Raw genomic sequence first — 17,326 nt, forward strand, 5'->3', positions numbered from 1 at the left:
ATTTATCAGCTGTTCTCGGAGAGCTCTGGGACTAACCTGTCGTTAACGTGTAGCAGTCCGAGCAGTTTGAGCACCTCACCACGCTTTGCACTGTGTTTTTGGAAATGTATGTAAGCTTAAAGAGACAGTATTTCTTTTCTGAGGTTCCTTTTGAGTCGCAAGAGGAATCAAATTTGCTTTCTCGTAATTTTTTTTTTTTTTTTTTTCCAAAAATCCGTTATCTGTGATATCGCAGCATGAATTTTATCACGTGTGGCTCTACGGTCTGGCTCTTTGAGAGCATAATGAAGTTAGTATTACCCTTCCTGCCTTGCTTTTTGCTGCAGTGTGCCTGCCTTTTCAATTTGTGAAATTGACAAGAACGTAATACAAAATAACCATTTTATGCATAACAGTATTGCAAGTTGTTTTTATCAAGGGAGAAATGTGTACATGCAGATTTAATAGTGTATTTTTATTACAGGAATATGACCTCTTATTTTGAGACTATAGGAAGACTTCTCGATCTTGTTGTGATTTGCCAACTATGTAAATTAAATGTAGCCGACAGTATTTAGTAGAATCAGAGTATTTTTAGTTCAACGTGGATTCAAACATCAACGTTTTTAGTAAATAATGATGTGTTATTAATCAAGGGGAATTAGTGCTCATCGTCCTGCTTTGACAAACAATCACTGTAGCAAGAGGGGAAAAAAAGGATACTGTCTCTTTAAATCTGTTCCTGCATCTGTGATTGGATGTAATGGAAGCCCTTACTGGGATGCCAGGTGTAAGGATGGCCCTCTTTGTTTTCTGTAACCCTTTGAGGGCTTGAACGATATCGCTTCACATGTTTACATGCAGATTAATGCAGATATCCTGATCTCTTACCCTTATTTATTAAAGACTAAATATGTACAGATGGCAGCCTCCTTGCTGCTCCTAAAGTTTAGCTTCCTCCCTGTCAGTTTGTCCCCTCAGGTCCTCAAAGGGTTAATGCTTCCTGCCTTGTTCTTTGAATAATCTTTCAACCTGGCCTTTTCAAGTGTTCTGTATTCAAATCTCTTTTTTTTCCACAAAAAAAAAAAAAAAAAAAAAAAATACACCTGTTGATTTACATCCTTATAGTAAAAGAAAGTTTGTCATCTTCCCAGAATTACTGATTCTAGTCTGTGAATGTGCCTTCTCATTCTGCTTCTATATCCTCGGATTATCTTTGTTTTACTTTCTCGCTGTTTGTTTTCTTCCTTTTCTCCTGACTCTGCATGAACTTGTATTCCAGATGACTGAAATTTAATTTTCAAATTGTTAGTTTGACTAAACCTCTTGTAATGGTAGACCTCTTTCACAGTTCTTTGTGACCTCTCTCTCTCTCTCTCCCTACTCATGTTGTCGTAATAAATATTACTGTTGGTATTGCTGAAACGCGTACCGTCTTATTTCTCCTTTCCTTTCCTGTGAGGCGTAATGTGGTTGTAATGACACGAGGCTCACACCACTCGATCCTTGTCAATTTCACAAATTGCTTTTTGTGTCTGAGGGTTCTGTCATGCAAAATAGGAAGGCTTCAACAAGGTGGATTTATGTGTTTGCGAGTGTCTGAAGGAGACCTGAATGCTAAAGCGTTGACAAATGTGTGCAAGCTGCACAGCTGTCAGTCAGTATCAGTCATAAAGAAAGTGATCAAAACACTTGTGAGAAACAGGGCAGACGCAGTGACAGGAAAGATCTTTTATTGATGTTGTTAGAGCGTCTGCCTTGAGACAAAAGCCTTCAGGTTGCATTTAATATAAAGAGATCAACTCTGATTATTGTTAGCCAAGCTGTTTGTCACCAGTGAAAGCAGCGAGTGTTGTCATATGGCCACGAGAAAAAAAAAAAAGCTGCGTAAACATGACTCACCCCAGGCATAAAAACACCAAGAGATAATTTATTAAAGGGAAGATGTATTAATGTATTAATGTATTAACGCCTTGCATCATAGAGGGTTGATACAAGACGTTGTTGTCAGTTTCACAAATGTGCATTATAAAAACAGTTTGTGGGCCCTTTGGATTACCAGGATTTCTGCATTGATTAGTAGTGTTTACATATAAAACAACATCTGATCGACATCAGTGTCACGGCTTCAGACAAACACAGTCTGGTTAAACGCACTCACACAGACATGCACACAGAGCGCAGGCTGGAAAAAGTCGTCCGATTAAAAGAGGAGGAATTTCAAATCAGTTCTAGAAAACTGTTTAAGTTCATTGTTATTTTTGGGATTGGGGGACACATCTCCTCACTTCACTGTAATCCTACAGTCACACTGAGGAAGACGCTAATTGGAGACCAGAATGATCATATAATAATCGTGTTATTTCCTTGCCTTTGAAGTGGTTGCTTCAAAGACAGGGATCAGGTCTACCGCCAGTCACAGTCAGTCGACATCATCAAAACAACTTTGGCGCATCAAGATCGCGATAAGATCTGCCATCAGTTTGCCATGACATCTGTTTGTCATTGTTCTATTGTTCTTCTTCTATATAAACAGAGTTTCACATTAACTTTGGAGTCGAACCAGAACCTCACAGATTCGAAGCAGAAATTCCTCTACAAATGTGATTTAAGTGTAAAATGTCAAGCAGTCAGTAACCTTGCTTTTATATGGGAATATAATCAGAATGCAACCAGTTAAGTGCAAAAACACATGAGTCGTGCTCATTGGTGCACACTTACTCTGATTGCTCGCAACTTGTTGTCTGCGCTTATAAATTAGGTTTAGGAGCAGTGATCTGCAAATTTTCATCAGTCTGTCTGAGAGGGGTTGCAGTCAGATTGCCTGCCTCTCACTGGGTGACCAGTTGGTTGAGCCCTGAGTGATAGTTTTGGTTTTACCTGCACAGATTAAGAGATATTTCCAGGATTGTGGCTTTCATCCCAGGACACTGGTTGTAAATGGATTTTCGTTTCATTTAAGGTGCTCACAAGATTAAAACATGACAAAAAATGCCCTTCCCCAAAATGGTAGTCTACATGCTCCTGTAAAAATAAAATGGGAATAGGGGAGTGTTTTCTAAGGGATCATTTCTTTTGATTTAAAGAAGTAGTGCAGATTAAGCCATTGTTCCTAAAGAAATATCTGTCTGTACTTTTTTAAAATCTTGTGAGCACCATGAAAACAAATATTAAAAAGATTTAGTTAAAAAAAAAAAGGTTCCCGTATCCTAGAGAGAACTAAATGGAGGTGAGGAAATATGTTCTGTTAATATTCTCAAGGGCTCTTTTCTCAAGACCAGACTACATTTAGAAGAAGAGACATCACTTAAAGCATAGATAAATGAGAGTAATAACCCGACAGAAATCTCAGACCCCTGTTGAGGCCTATTAGTCTTCCTCCTATCATGACAGCATCTGTGCTATTCCGAGGAACCACCGGTATGTCTGTGTTGTCATTGCAGAAGGAGACGACATGAAATTTGACCCCTTTGGGACGTCGGCCCTGAGCACCTTGGCCAGCTATGACTGGTCAGACCGGGACGAGAGTCTGCCCGGTGAGGTCAGAAAGCCACCGGGCTTGGAAGGAGCTGGCCTTCCATCTTTAGTCCCCACACAGAGGAAGGAACTCACCTTTGGCAGCACTGAAAACATCACAAACAACTCCATAGCAAACATCATCACCTCCTTCCCTGCAGAGGACAGTTCATCCGCAGATGACAAGTTTGAAGCCTTTGCTGACTTTGGCTCCGGCGACCAGGGCGGTGTCAATAACGAGGATGACTTTGGAGACTTTGCAAGTACTGTTTCGGAGAAGTCAGACTCGCCTGCTGCCACTGCCGAGGCGGGCTCAGAGGGAAACCAGAGCGAGGCCTCCGATGACTTTGGTGCCTTCCAGGGAGACAAGCCAAAGTTTGGCAAGTCTGACTTCCTCAAAGCCAGCGCTCAGGCCAAGGTCAAGTCCAGCGAGGAGATGATCAAAAACGAGTTGGCAACTTTTGATTTGTCGGTTCAAGGTGAGTTTTCAACTTGGAATAATTGAATATAATGAATGAGTTATTGAAAATTGTTGTCAACTAATTAATTTATTAATTATTTGAAGAGCAGTTTTGGCAGAAAAGTATTAATTGCTGCATTGTTGAATTTGTTGACTCAAGCTTCTTCCCACAGTCTAAAGACATGCATGTTAGGTTAATAAAAGCTGCTTTTATTATGCTCCCTTATTTGCAAGGGGTTGCTGCAGTGGATTGATCCTCATGTTTGATTTTACACCGGATGCCTATCCTGACGTAACCCTCTCAGGGTTTTGTTACTGCTTCCAGTGTTGAACTTGGGCTCTTTCACATGTTGAATGTGTTAGTGTGACAGCCAAGAGGTATGTCAGGTAAAGTGGTGATTCTAAATTAGTAGTTGACTTAAGGAAGCGTTGTTAGAATAAATGACTATATGAATGTATGCATAATGTGGACACATGACTCTTCTGGTCAGCTGTAAGTCCTTGGCCCTGCACTCTGCTCAAGCACCCCGCCCCCACAGACAAGGCCCATCAGATGTGTAATAAAGCTGTCAGACATTAGATGGTAGTGTTGAGATGACAGCTCCACTCTCTAATGGCAGCGACTGGTGAGATGGATTAGCAGATGCCCACAAATCCATAAGCAGAAATTAACCGTATCCACTTAGAGGCTGTTCATTTTCGAACCGCTGTTTGCTGCTGTTATTTTTCACAAAATAAATTATTACAGTTTCCTGCACTGTGATCAAAGCCTCATGTAGATTCATTTCCCTGTGCTGAAGTTAATGTGTGTGAAGAAGCAGGGCTCGCTAACTCCCCTTCTTCCTGTGGCTCAGTGACCTGATCACAGTGGGGCTTCTGGTGTAGGCTGAGTAGTTGTGTGGTGATGGTGGGGTTGAGGGTGGATTACCTGTGTGTAGATGGCGCACGCACACATGCGCTAACCGCTAACCCCACTGGAATAGTCTGGGCTTCACTTGTGTTTGTGCTCGTGCTTGTTGTGGTACCTTGCCAGGGTTTTTGTCCTTCTATGAATTATTCATACCTGCATATTTGTGCCTCTGTTTTGTACCTAATTATTGTTTGTCACAATTAAGTATTTACTCATGCTGTCCCTGTCTGGGAGGAATTAACTACAAACAGAATGGAAGTAGAATGGTTGGAGACAAACAGGTGCACAGCCCAAAATGAGTTGCATCACAACATGTCGCTGAATTGATATTTCTCTCATTTCTCTTCTTTTCTGCCCCGTCTTTGCTGCAGGTTCCCACAAGCGCAGTCACAGTTTGGGTGAGAAGGAGATCAGGCGTTCACCCCCGTCTCCGGCACCAGAGCAGCCCTTCAGAGACCGATCCAACACCCTGAACGAGAAGCCCGCACTGCCCGTCATCAGGGACAAGTACAAGGACCTGACTGGAGAGGTGGAGGTGAGGAGGGAACCCGAATATCAGTAGATTTCAGCACAATACCGAGGACTGTTAAAGCTTCAAAATACATAAATGCCCCTTTTTGTTCTCTTCTGTTTTCCCTTTGTGTTCATTTGAGATAATTTTGTGCTGTGCTGTTGCAGGAGAGCGAGCGCTACGCCTATGAGTGGCAGAGGTGCCTGGAAAGCGCTCTGGAGGTTTGTGTTTGTTTGTGTCCTGTATCTGACCTCATACCTGGGAGAGACTTAATTGTGAGAGCGACAGCAAATGTTCTAAAGTAATTAAGATAACCAAAATACACTGAAATGTTTTTTTCAGCCAGGATTTTACTTGTCATGTATGTCTTGGGATTTTTTATTTTCTTGAAACTTGCAAATATAACTTCAGGACTTTTGTGTTCTTAAAGCTCATCAAAAATTGAGGATTTGCATGACAAAATGTCTTCTGGAATATTTACTTTTGGTTTTAATGTGTTTGACATTTCAATCCTGGGTAAAGGCCATAATTGTAACACTTTACTATTGGATGCTCATTATGAGTTTTATAAGCAAGACCAGTGTGTATGTAATAATGCCAGCCTCTGTCCTTCCACGTTAAGGTCATCACCAAAGCCAACAACACCTTGAACGGGATCAGCAGCTCTTCTGTCTGCACCGAGGTCATCCAGTCTGCTCAGGGCATGGAGTACCTGCTTGGTGAGGAGCTGCACTAATGCACACACAGACTACTACTACCACTACTATAAACACACCGGGGGCCTCATTTATCAAACCATATAGGGAAAGTGCTCTAAATCTGTGTGCAACAACCAGCACTTTGCACAATAAAATGTCCATTCATCATCCACACACCACAGAGCAACCTTATATATTGTAAACCACTTTCCTTTCAAATGCCTTTAAATAGGTCTCATTGCCACCAACATGAGAGTTGGAGGTCCCGATCAATGAAGTAGCACTAAATAGAACTGTTTATTTAGCATGTTTTCTGGAAGAGTGTGGACACTGACAAAAAAAAGAAAAAAAATCAATGCTGCAGCTGTTCAGGTCAAAGAGAAGTAAAGAAAGTACATGTAAAAAAAATAGTGTTGATGACCACAGAATAAAAAAAGAATACTGCCAGAGGAGTAAGACAGTCCACCTCATCAGTATCGCCTGTGGATGGAAAAATTGCTTCAATAATTGGTGAGGTGTCTGTGGCAGAAATCATCCCTGAAGGTGATGCTTGACACGGTCGGTGAGCCTCCACAAAGCACAGAGGGGGCAGGGCCATCATGAGTAACCACTTTATTTTATGGTGTGGTGATTGTTTTGGAGTTTTATGGCCATGAGTCTCACACATAGAACTGAAAACACAAGCAATTTTATACCCTCCCCTGCAGCTGAGGACACTAGAAAAAATCAGAACCAAGATGACTTGTGAGTTCATTCGGATTGCCTCTATAGAACAAGGGCGACGTAATGACAAGACAATGCAAATGACATTTGCCGATTACTCCTCACTTTTTGTACGGAAAGGTCCCTGCAGTCCCTAAAAACAAGTATTTCATGCTAAAATTGATCTATGAGTCGAGCTCAGCCCTTGAATGTTTGATGATATTGATAAATAACACTATGATCTGTAAAAAATTTGCACATAGAGAGTTAATACTTCCACATACAGTTAAAAAGAAATGAGGCCTTGCGAGCCTCAGAGGCAACAAGAGCCTGTTAAAGAAGCCGGTGTGTGGCCTAACACCCTGTGAAGGACAGAAAGGACAAGATTAAGATGAGCCCTGGTGTGATGGCTTATCTCTGCCCCGTCTGACAAGGTCCTGCTGCTTTACTGTTTCTCTGCTTTTAATGAGCCGAGTGGCTAACACGTCACGGCTAAGTGCTCAACACCGAGTAAGAAAGTGTGTTTCTGTGACATGTGTGCGTTTGTTTTCTCCCTCTCAGGCGTGGTGGAAGTGTATCGCGTCTCTCGGCGTGTGGAGCTGGGCATCAAGGCCACGGCGGTGTGCTCTGAGAAGCTGCAACAGCAGCTGAAGGACATCAGCCGTGTGTGGAACAACCTCATAGGCTTCATGTCGCTGGCTAAGCTCGCTGTAAGATGCTCCGACGTTTGTACGCGCTCACCAAAAGGCAGGACAGATAGATATACATTCATACACTTGGTTGCTTTCTTTTTCTAGTGGAAGTACGCACTGATAACAGAGCATTAAAGGTCAGTTAACAATGCAAGTCCTGCCAATAACATGATTAAGTATTAGTGAATCCAGTATTGTCGGTCCATTAGGATAAAATCAATGATTCATTGATTTGAAAGCAATGCAGATGGAGTCTTTTGGTAGGCCGCTGTTTGGATCAGCAGGGATGACGAAGACTGTAAAGATTTATTTACCCAGCTGTCTCCAAGTATCTGTAAAACGGGACGCAAGAGGAGGACTGTTCTCATCCGCAGAGCCAGCAGACGAGGAATACTGTTTGTAGAAGATAAAAATGATTTAGCATCTTGAGAAAGGAGGCAGAAACAAAATGCAACAAATGTTTAATTAAAGCAGGGATGTAGATTTCTTTCCTTATAAAGGAGAAAGATGTAAACTCGAGAATTGTTTGTTTTTACTCTGAGTAGCCAGTGTCGTGCCAAGTCTTTATTAAAAAAAAAAAAGTTGATGATGCTCGGAGATGTTTACTGTAAGCCGACTTGTTCTCTCTGCTGTTATTATAAGAATAGAAATGACTACATTTTGCCCTGCGGCAGGAAGTAAAAACGTCTGTGTGTTTTTGTGTGTCTAGCCTGATGAAAGCTCCCTGGATTTCTCCTCCTGTATTCTGCGGCCGGGTATCAAGAATGCAAAGGACTTGGCTTGTGGGGTTTGTCTGCTCAACGTCGACGCTCGCAGCAAGGTTTGTGTGCATGCACACTCACACAGAGTAACTGTTACTGGGTACTGTTTTCTGTTTTGTTTTGTTTTTTACACACATGATGCTGTGCTCATCCCCAGCAGATAACAACTGACATTTCTTTGACTTTGAAACATTTTTCCAGAACAAAGAAGAAAGCACTATTGGACGTCTGTTTAAACGAGTATGAGACAGTCAACTGTCATCCGAATCTCATTCCACTCTTTCCTGTTGGGGTCCTTGGGGGGCCTATCCTCCTCTTACTGACGAGCCCTGCGGGGGGCCAAAGTGACAGGATTCCCTCCTCTCCACTGCTCTTCTATCAGAGCTGTTTTCTGCCTAGACATGCACATCATCATAAAAACCCCCACAAAGTATCATCCCAAATCTAAACCCCAACCCCTCACATTACTTTGCCTGTCAAGCTTTGTCTTCTTGCAGCACATATGATGCAAGTAATAATCATTTAACACGAGTTCATAGGGAAGATCAAATTCTTTTCACCTGTCACATTGCAGATTTTTATGAATGTAGTCGACTAGTTAGTTAGCTAACTGTCACCATAAATCTGAGCAGAATCCAGCTGACGTTTATGAATTTTATGTTTCCAACTCAGTTGTTTGATAGCTTTCTGTAGATCGAAAAACTTTTAAAGAGCCCTGCGTAATGTAACAAAAGATTAATGAGCATTACAAAATAGTTCTTGAATTATAATTTCCTCCTAGTTAGTCGTAGTGTGATTGGGATAAATGAAAGAGATGCAACAGCATGCTTCATATCTTTTATTATTGCAAATAGATTAAACTTATCCCCAGAGCTGCCAACCTTGGACAGAACCAGACGGCTCAAACTCAGTTGTACGGCCCAGTTTGATCTCAATTCAATTTTATGTAGACGTCTCAAGCTTTATATTGTAAGCTAAAGACCTTACCATCAGACAGTCACACACTCAGTGACTGTGGGGAGGAAGAACTCCCATTTAATAGAAAGAGACCTCCAGCAGAACCAGACTCAGGAAGTGTCAGCCATCTGGTGCAACTGGGGTGGGGTTGAAAGGAGAAAATAAGAATAGAGACGGAACCAAATATAAACTACAAGAGAGAGTAGACACAGAGTTATTTATATGTGTAGCAGCATATATACACATCAGTAATGCAACGAGGAATAGAGAAGAAGTGCTGAGTGCATCATGGGAAGTCCCCCAGAGGCTTAAATAGAAGGATAAGCAGGGAACCACCACCTCTTTTTTTCTCTTCTCTTTTACCCCACCCCCCAGTAGATTGCTGCCTCTTGCTGAGCATGTTTCTGCTAGAGGGTTCATCCCATTAAAGAGGAGCTTTTCCTTCCCACTGTCGCCAAGTGCTTGCTGACTGAGCATAGTCTATTTGTTGGGATTTTTCTCTCTATTACTGTAGGGTCTTAACCTTAAAATATAAAGTGCATTGACTACTAATTAGGCAATAGATAAACAGTTAAATGTAATTAAATTTGATCTGATGGTGATGCTATAAAAATGATCTGCACGTTTAGAGTCACCACATTGAAACTGAAATTAAGCGATTCCTTCAAAACAGCTATCAAGTATATGGAGGTGTTGGATATATAGTTGCAGTATGAAGAGACTTGCTTCTATTTCTGATAGAGCTTTCCTTTTATGTTACTCCAGAAACAATACAAATAGTCCTGAAAGTGATGCTGCAAAGTTAGTGTTTCGACAGTTTTTCCTTTGTAAACTCTCCAGACACTCTAAATGCCAGGTGTCACTCCTATTAGTGCCCCACAATGTGAACAAAGTCAGAGCTTGACAGGCTCTGATCAGACAGTCACTGTAGGGGAGACGGTGGGCAGACAGTCACTTTAGGTCGTCTCCCTGCTTTTATGGTGAAGTATGAAGTTAGAAGTGTCCATGGATAACAATGTGCGCTCTTGAAGTAAATGACAGAGAGGGAAGATGTCACTTTGGCACCTCGGGGTGGGTTTTTTCACTCTGTGATTGCTTCCTCAAGGTCACAAAGGTTGTTACTTTGTCTTGGAAGGGTTTCATTTTCTATTCTGCCACCTCCACCTCGATGTAGCTGCACACTTTGCCACTTTGAGCTAACAACCGTCGGTGTTTCTAATAACTGTTCAGAGAGCGGGGCAGGATGGCGGTACCTCTTTGCCTAGGGTGGTCGTGATTTTCATCGACGTGGGCCATTAAGGGTATTCTCGGACCCTGCGGTTTAGAGGGCAGGATGGTGGCGTTGATTGTTTCTTGCGATCCGTCTGCTGCTCTGCCAGAGCCAGATGGATAGTCCAGACGAGATAAGGCTGACTGAGAGGCATCTAGGCTGCGAGCAGATGTGGCTTACACATTAGTCATAAGCAGGGAGAACGGCGGATAATAGACCTGCACACACAAACGCACTCTCTCACCTCTTGCTCTTCTGTGCGCAGATGCAGTCTGAAATTAATGCAGTTTTATTTTGTCTCTGTGCCACAAGCATGAGATTAATAACCCATCTTTTAATTACATTTTTGGCACAAACCACCCTGGTAAGACTGCTGAGCGGAGAATAGCATCCCCTGCGAGTATAATGAAGTGAAAGAACAGCTTTGGCTACGGCAGACAGCACTGATTGTTGCTTTGTCCCTCAGTGAAGAGGTGCCGATTTGTTTTTCGACCAAAGGTGCAGGCGGGTGGAGACGTTGATGTGGCATCAAAGAAATGCGAAAAATGCTCGACAGCCGATGTGCTCAGTCTCTCCTGTTCAATTCATGTTTTGAATTCTGATATTATTCTCGATTCAAACAGAGCCAAACAGTCGCTTTCAGCCAGACTCACCGTGTTCCTGTTTGGCTAATATTCTCTGGGTTGTCGCACCTTTTTTTCTTTTTTTGGTTTAAATCATTCTGCATGTTATCTTTGGGTTAAGGGGCTTGGATGGGCGACTGCAAACAGCTTCATCTCTCCTCAGTTTGTCACTCAGAAGCAGCAGCAGTTTCACCCTAAGTGATACTTTTTGGCTAATGATGCTCCAGCTCCTCCTCTAAACGATAAATGCTAATTTAGGCAATTACAAAGAGAAGGACTGGAAAGGAGTTTAAGCTGAATAATTTAGCATTTTTGGCTATTTATTTTAATGCAGCTTTTTCAAGTGCCTCAAGCATTTGGATTATCAAGTTGAATGTGTGTAGTTTTGACAGCAGCACACGGGAGTTTGGACCACAGCTTTGTTCTTAGGCTGCCCATCTCTTTCACAGCATGTTTCCATCTGGTCGAGGTTAGCGGGGCTCCTGCACAGACAAAGAAAGTCAGGGAAATTACTTACCGTGCAATACCGACATTAAATAATTTGGGAATTGAAAGAGCACTCTTTGAAAATGTTCAAAAGAACAAATTCGACAAATCTGAAGCTGAGAGAAACTGAGAAGTTGACATGTTTGTCTTGGTCATTCAGCAGTCGTCCCTGCAGCACAAAAAAAGTGGAACTAGTCTGGCTCCAAAAACGCCGTGGTTTCTTTTTACAAAGCCTCATCAGCCAGGTTTGGATATTCGTCAGCGACTTCCTGTGTGGAAGTGACATAAATTAGCGAAAATCATGTCCCCATCCCAACTTTATTTAAACGTGTTGATGCTAGCAAATTTAGACTGAGTAGATATTTAAATAAATATGTTATTTCTTGTTTTTGTTATATTGTTTTGTTTAATTTAATTCAATGTAACATTAAAATTAGTTTCAAATTATCACATTCTTTACATTTTACTTCACTTTTTTTAAATAGGGTTGTGCTAAAAGTAACATTAACCTTTAGCATTAAGCTTTGGTGAAATAAAAAGTAGCGCTCAATTCCAGGTCTGGTGATGTATCACGGACAACTTGTAGCTTTTTTTTTCTTCTTTTTTTAATCTCACAGTAAAGAAAGCTGTCAGTGAGGGCAGGTTTCTGTTTGTGCTGGCTTGTAAATCTTTGAGTCATTGATGGGTTTTTTCGCCATGTAACACATGCATCCACATGCTTTGTTGTTTTCGATCAATAACCCAAATCCCAAATATATTCGGCTTATTATTGCAGAAGAAAACCACGAAACAGAGATGAAGCTGTAGCTTTTAGTCAGCTAATATAACGCTGCTGCAATACAGTTTCAGGTGATTGGCTGATTGTTTCAAATCTAACCGATCGTGCTGTTGTACCAGCAACACGGCAAAAGATGGCAAGATCAAAACATGAGGGACTGGTAAAGGTCCTTTCTTGGTGTTCTCCCAACATCTCAGCTTCTTTTTGATTAAACCAAACCTTTGTTTTTTTTTTTTCAGTCTCCACTCTTTATTTTAATGTCAGTTGATAACTGTCATTTTAAACACAGACTGGTTCATGTGAGGTGCTGCTGCTGCAATAGCAGCTTTTCTCCTTCTGTCTACAACCCAGATTTGTCTACAGGACTGGATTAACTGTGACAAACTGCGCTGATTTGTTTCAGTGAGCATACTGGCCAAAATCTTCAGTCAATATTTTAGATCGATCAAGGCAAAATCTCTTGAATTCTGAGTTGGAAAAATGTGTAGGAGCCCCGAGGGTAAAAAACTTTCATGTTTTCATCCACAAACATGCTGTGAAAAGTGGTGAAACGGCTGCTCGCTGCTTATTCTGTGCACACTTTGCTCTGGGCGCTGCATGAATATGCTTCACCTGTCTGACTGCTCTTGTGCTTACAGGCATTGACTAAAGACAGGGAGAGGAGCTTAAGGGTAATTATGCCTTGTTTTTTTTTTGAACTTCTAATAAAATAGTTTGCATTTAAGCTTGATTTTCATATCCGAACAGATAGAGGAGCCAGGACCTTTACATGCAGCTGAAAGGTCAGATGAATTAGCAGAGTCTCTGTTTTATCTGACAACTCCAGCTTGAAAACATAAAAACCCACACTGTAGCGTCACAGCAGGCTTTTATTAACCTTTATTTAACCAGGCATTAAAAACAAAGGGTTTTCCAGGGCAGGCTGTGTACAAGGCTCTGTTTAGTTAAAACAGGTGGATATTAGCCTCCCTTCACTGACACACAGGTGAACTCTGGAGCAGGAAAGGCACTGCAGTGAAAGCAGGGGTGTGTTTTAGTTTGACCACCCTTTCATTTTGCATCCTCTCCCTCCCAACATTTCCCAGCTTTGGCACTCCTCTAAGTGCAGGTTTGTGGAAGCAAGTAGGCCAGGGCACAGAGGGGTCTCTGAAAGGAAATCGCTCCTCCAGTGAAATGTGAGCGTGTGAAGGAAAAAGTGAAAAGTGGAAATGTGTCATTCGGCTCGTCTGAGAAAGCCCTTCATCGGGCGGAGCATCTGTGCCGCAGACTGCATTCAGGCAGGTGGAGATGTATTTGACTCAATGGTGTGTTGTGGTGGTGTATTTCTGCATGCGTCTCCCCTCTGCTTCTGTGTGGGAGGCTGTGATTCACTGCACATGACTCATTCCTCTCTCCGGCTTCAGCTCCATTATTTCACCAGGGATGCAAACTCCTAAACTGCACATCACACACATTAGCATCTCCTGATTGCACCCACCGTGCCGCAGCTGGGCCCAGTGAAATCGCAAACTTGCATCAGAGCCCTCGTGTGTGCGTGTGCGTGTGAGATTTCAGGGGTTTCGGGTCAGTTCGACACATTTCATTTTCTAAATAGCTCCAGTTCAGGCAATGTTTTTCAGAATCAAATCGCATTGTGACGCAGCAGGCTTTGCGGTGGGGATTGTTATCCTTTTTGTCTCAACAAAATAAATGAGGTGATCCATATTTGTTGATACATGTACAGACAGTGATGGAATTACAGCGTCTGCAGTCATAGCACGATGCAGATTTCTTTTTTTTTTCTCCTTTCAGTTCATTTTATGTCAAATCTTTGGGGAATAATTTTGCTTTATTTTTGCCCCATTTAGGAGTCATTTGTGGTGTGTTTGGATCCTCTGATCAGGTTGTCAGCAGGTTTAAACATGAGATTGCTCTCATGTTTTTATAGCTTACTCTCATTTTTCAGGAAATATTTCTGTTTTTGCCCCCCCCCCCATTTAATATAAAAACTGCAGACATGGCTTCATCTGATTAGACATGCAGCTTCAAACATATCTAATCTTCTCCTGTGTTTTGATTGAGCTAAATCAGCATGCATGAAGATATCTATGGCTGTTTTGATGGCTCTCATGCATACCTCCAGATTTAAAAAAAGAACATCATCTGATGCCCAGCTGTAAACACGTTACTTCAACACATAATTTCCATCTTGGATGCATATTTTGTGTATAAAGAGAGGACTACACAGCACCTCTCATCTTAGGTCTCTCTAAATGTCAGCCGGTGCACATTTATTTGTTGCAGCACATTTACAGAAATACCAGGGGCACTGTCGTCCTTCTTGAGTTTATATATATATATATATATATATAACAGTGTAAAAGTGTCACAGCATGCAGCATCCCTTGATTTCAACCACAGTCACATTTTTTAAATATGCAGAAAATCTTTAGATTTAGTTTGACTCCTTATAAACAGTCAGATTTAGTTATGATCAGTGAGATGTTCACAGCATGTGGCTCTCACAGCATTTCTGTAGATAGAACATTTGTACCCGTTGGACTATTATTCATACACTGTCTATTTTTTTCTTCTTTTCCTGTGCGCTCATATAATTTTATGCAGGCCATTTTTAACGACTTGAGTTTTTCCCCAGTAGGCGTTGCCCATGTGTATTGAAATGCTTTGCTTGCCAGAGGCAGATTTTCATCCTGCGTAACTTGGCTGTAATTTACTGCAGGGTCACCTACATTGAAGCTGTGCTGTGCACCACCGTGCTGCTCTCAGAGGATAGCTGATTCATGCTCTGAATAAGCGTGCTGCACATACTTTTATAAATACCATCAATACAGCTGAGTGGTAATGGCATGTGTCATATTTCCCAGTTAATTAAGAGGCTTTTATGGTTGGACTGGTGCGAGCTCCCTGCAGCCTTCCCAAAAAAGTAGATTTTAAAAGCTGCTTTCAGATGCTCGCTTACTCACAGGGGCAGATTTTTTTCCCCCTTAAATATTTGAATTTCAGTCTCCACAAAAGTAGGCATAGAAATAACTGCATTGTGGGGTTTTCCATCTGAGGATCACGGCCTTCGGTTGTAGATCTGACATGGACTCCATAGCGTGTCTTTTGTCCTCTCCCCCTCTTACCCCCAACCGCAGAAGACTATCCCTCCCTCAGCTTGGTTCTCCCAGAGGTTTCTTCCTGTTAAAAGGGAGTTTTTGCTTCCCACTGTCACCAAGGTCTTGCTCATAGGGGGTCATTATTTTAGGGTCTTTACTTTACAATGTAAAGCACCTTGAAGCAACTGTTGCTGTGATTTGGAGCTATATAAATAAAACTGAATTGAATTCAAGTTAATTGAATGCTGCTGCAGGCTGCTTTGTGCTCGTCAAAATAAACTAGCCTTTTTTCCCTTTCAGCAGCATTAAAATGAAGTCCGGGTAAAGCAGGTGCACACACAGGTTTATATTATTATAATATTTCACCCTTTCACTCAAACAGGCGTTCAACTCTGAGACAGACAACTTCAAGCTGATGTACGGGGGCCATCAGTACCACGCCAGCTGTGCCAACTTCTGGATTAACTGTGTGGAGCCCAAACCCCCGGGCCTCATCCTGCCTGACCTGCTCTGAGCTGCCATGGTAACACGGCAAGAGCTAATTACCACCAGATAGGTGGAGCGACCACTCGCCTCACACCAAGAGCAAGAGGAGGACGTCTACAGTCACTGGATTCCTCTAGATTTTTTTTTTTTTTAATCCTAAAATCTCACCCAGACTGTGTTTATTAGCAGATCTTTTCCCTGAATAGTCATTGGTCGGTTCATACAGGTCAGTAGTACAGGTCATATTTAAATCTGTTTTTAATGCTGCTTTTGACAAATTATTTCTGCTGACTATTCGTGCAGAAATGCAACAATATTAATAAATATAACTAATCAGTGAATCCTATTTAAATTATTAGGTGTGCAATATCCTTTTAACACTGGCAGAGGAGGTTTTTGCTTCTGTTCGTATATTTTGTTTGCAGTGAATCAGACTTACTGAATCATAAGTCTACCATTGAATTACTTGAATTGTATTTCTGTCTCGGATCTGTTGGATGAAACTCTGTGGCTGTTATGGTTTTAATGTCTTTTTGAGAATCTTTAACATTCAAACCATCACTGCTCTGCCGGAAGGCAGGCGCCTCTCTTTTTCTGCTTTATGTTTCGCTGCATTGAATGTCTTTTGCACTGTTTGTGAGGAAACTTTAACACCTCTTTGGGTATTTAAATTGTATTTTGTAGGTGTTGGGGATTTGAAGGGAATCTGTTGTGACTTTCTGTGTTGTTGTTGTTGTTGTGTGCAGAGCTGAAATTCTGGAAGTATTTACTAATGCTGAATTTGAACAGCAGCAGCATTTTCTGTATATTACAGTGTCATGCTGCAGCTTTGTATTAATCACCCAGCTGTAATGTGAATGTTATGTAAATAAATGACGTGCAAACTGGTTAAAGTGTCGCAGAGTTAATGTAATTATCAGGTTTACAGGTCATGCAGACCAAGTTCACCTGAAGGACATGCTTGTGTGCACTGTGGCGTTTCCATGCAGACACAAGAAGCTGGAGGGCATGTGTACATCCAGTCTGAGCCTTATGTTCAGCCTTTAATGAAGCCACTTATTTAGCTCAGGAGCCGTACATACTCGTGAATGAAGAAAGTATAACTAACCTGGACTGAATACACATCAGTTCATCATAATTTTCCATAAAGTAACCAGCTTCTTCTGAGGAAAGCAAATACTTCTGAAAACTACATGTGTTGTTCTAAAGTAACTCATTACTTAATATAATTAATGTTACTACTCCATTACATTTTTTTAATCACCTTTGGTGCTTTGCAACATAATTGCCTGAAGTCAAAGTTCTGCATATAAAATCCCTTTTAGGATAAAAAGAAAATACAAGTATTTAATGCAAGCTCCTTGAAATTTGAAAAAGTCATGCACAAAAAAAAAAATGA

The 17,326-nt window shown here is 41.5% G+C and overlaps 1 protein-coding gene across 10 annotated transcripts in view; it reads left to right on the plus strand.

Annotated features, from left to right (window-relative positions):
• The window catches only part of synrg (synergin, gamma), a 42,028-nt gene extending 25,219 nt beyond the window's left edge, over positions 1-16,809 (plus strand). For 8 of the 10 annotated variants that reach the window (XM_063493978.1, XM_063493980.1, XM_063493979.1 and 5 more), the window contains 8 exons: positions 3,423-3,974; positions 5,237-5,400; positions 5,544-5,597; positions 5,999-6,095; positions 7,338-7,486; positions 8,178-8,288; positions 12,982-13,014; positions 15,824-16,809. In XM_063493978.1, the coding sequence (XP_063350048.1) occupies positions 3,423-3,974; positions 5,237-5,400; positions 5,544-5,597; positions 5,999-6,095; positions 7,338-7,486; positions 8,178-8,288; positions 12,982-13,014; positions 15,824-15,955 (1,292 nt within the window). In that variant the 3' untranslated portion in view covers positions 15,956-16,809. The remainder of the gene's footprint in view (positions 1-3,422; positions 3,975-5,236; positions 5,401-5,543; positions 5,598-5,998; positions 6,096-7,337; positions 7,487-8,177; positions 8,289-12,981; positions 13,015-15,823) is intronic. The other 2 variants (XM_063493982.1, XM_063493988.1) reach the window with 1 other exon arrangement.
• The last annotated feature ends 517 nt before the right edge of the window (positions 16,810-17,326 follow it).

This window comes from Pelmatolapia mariae, linkage group LG14, assembly GCF_036321145.2.
Source record: "Pelmatolapia mariae isolate MD_Pm_ZW linkage group LG14, Pm_UMD_F_2, whole genome shotgun sequence".
Lineage (NCBI taxonomy): Eukaryota > Metazoa > Chordata > Actinopteri > Cichliformes > Cichlidae > Pelmatolapia > Pelmatolapia mariae.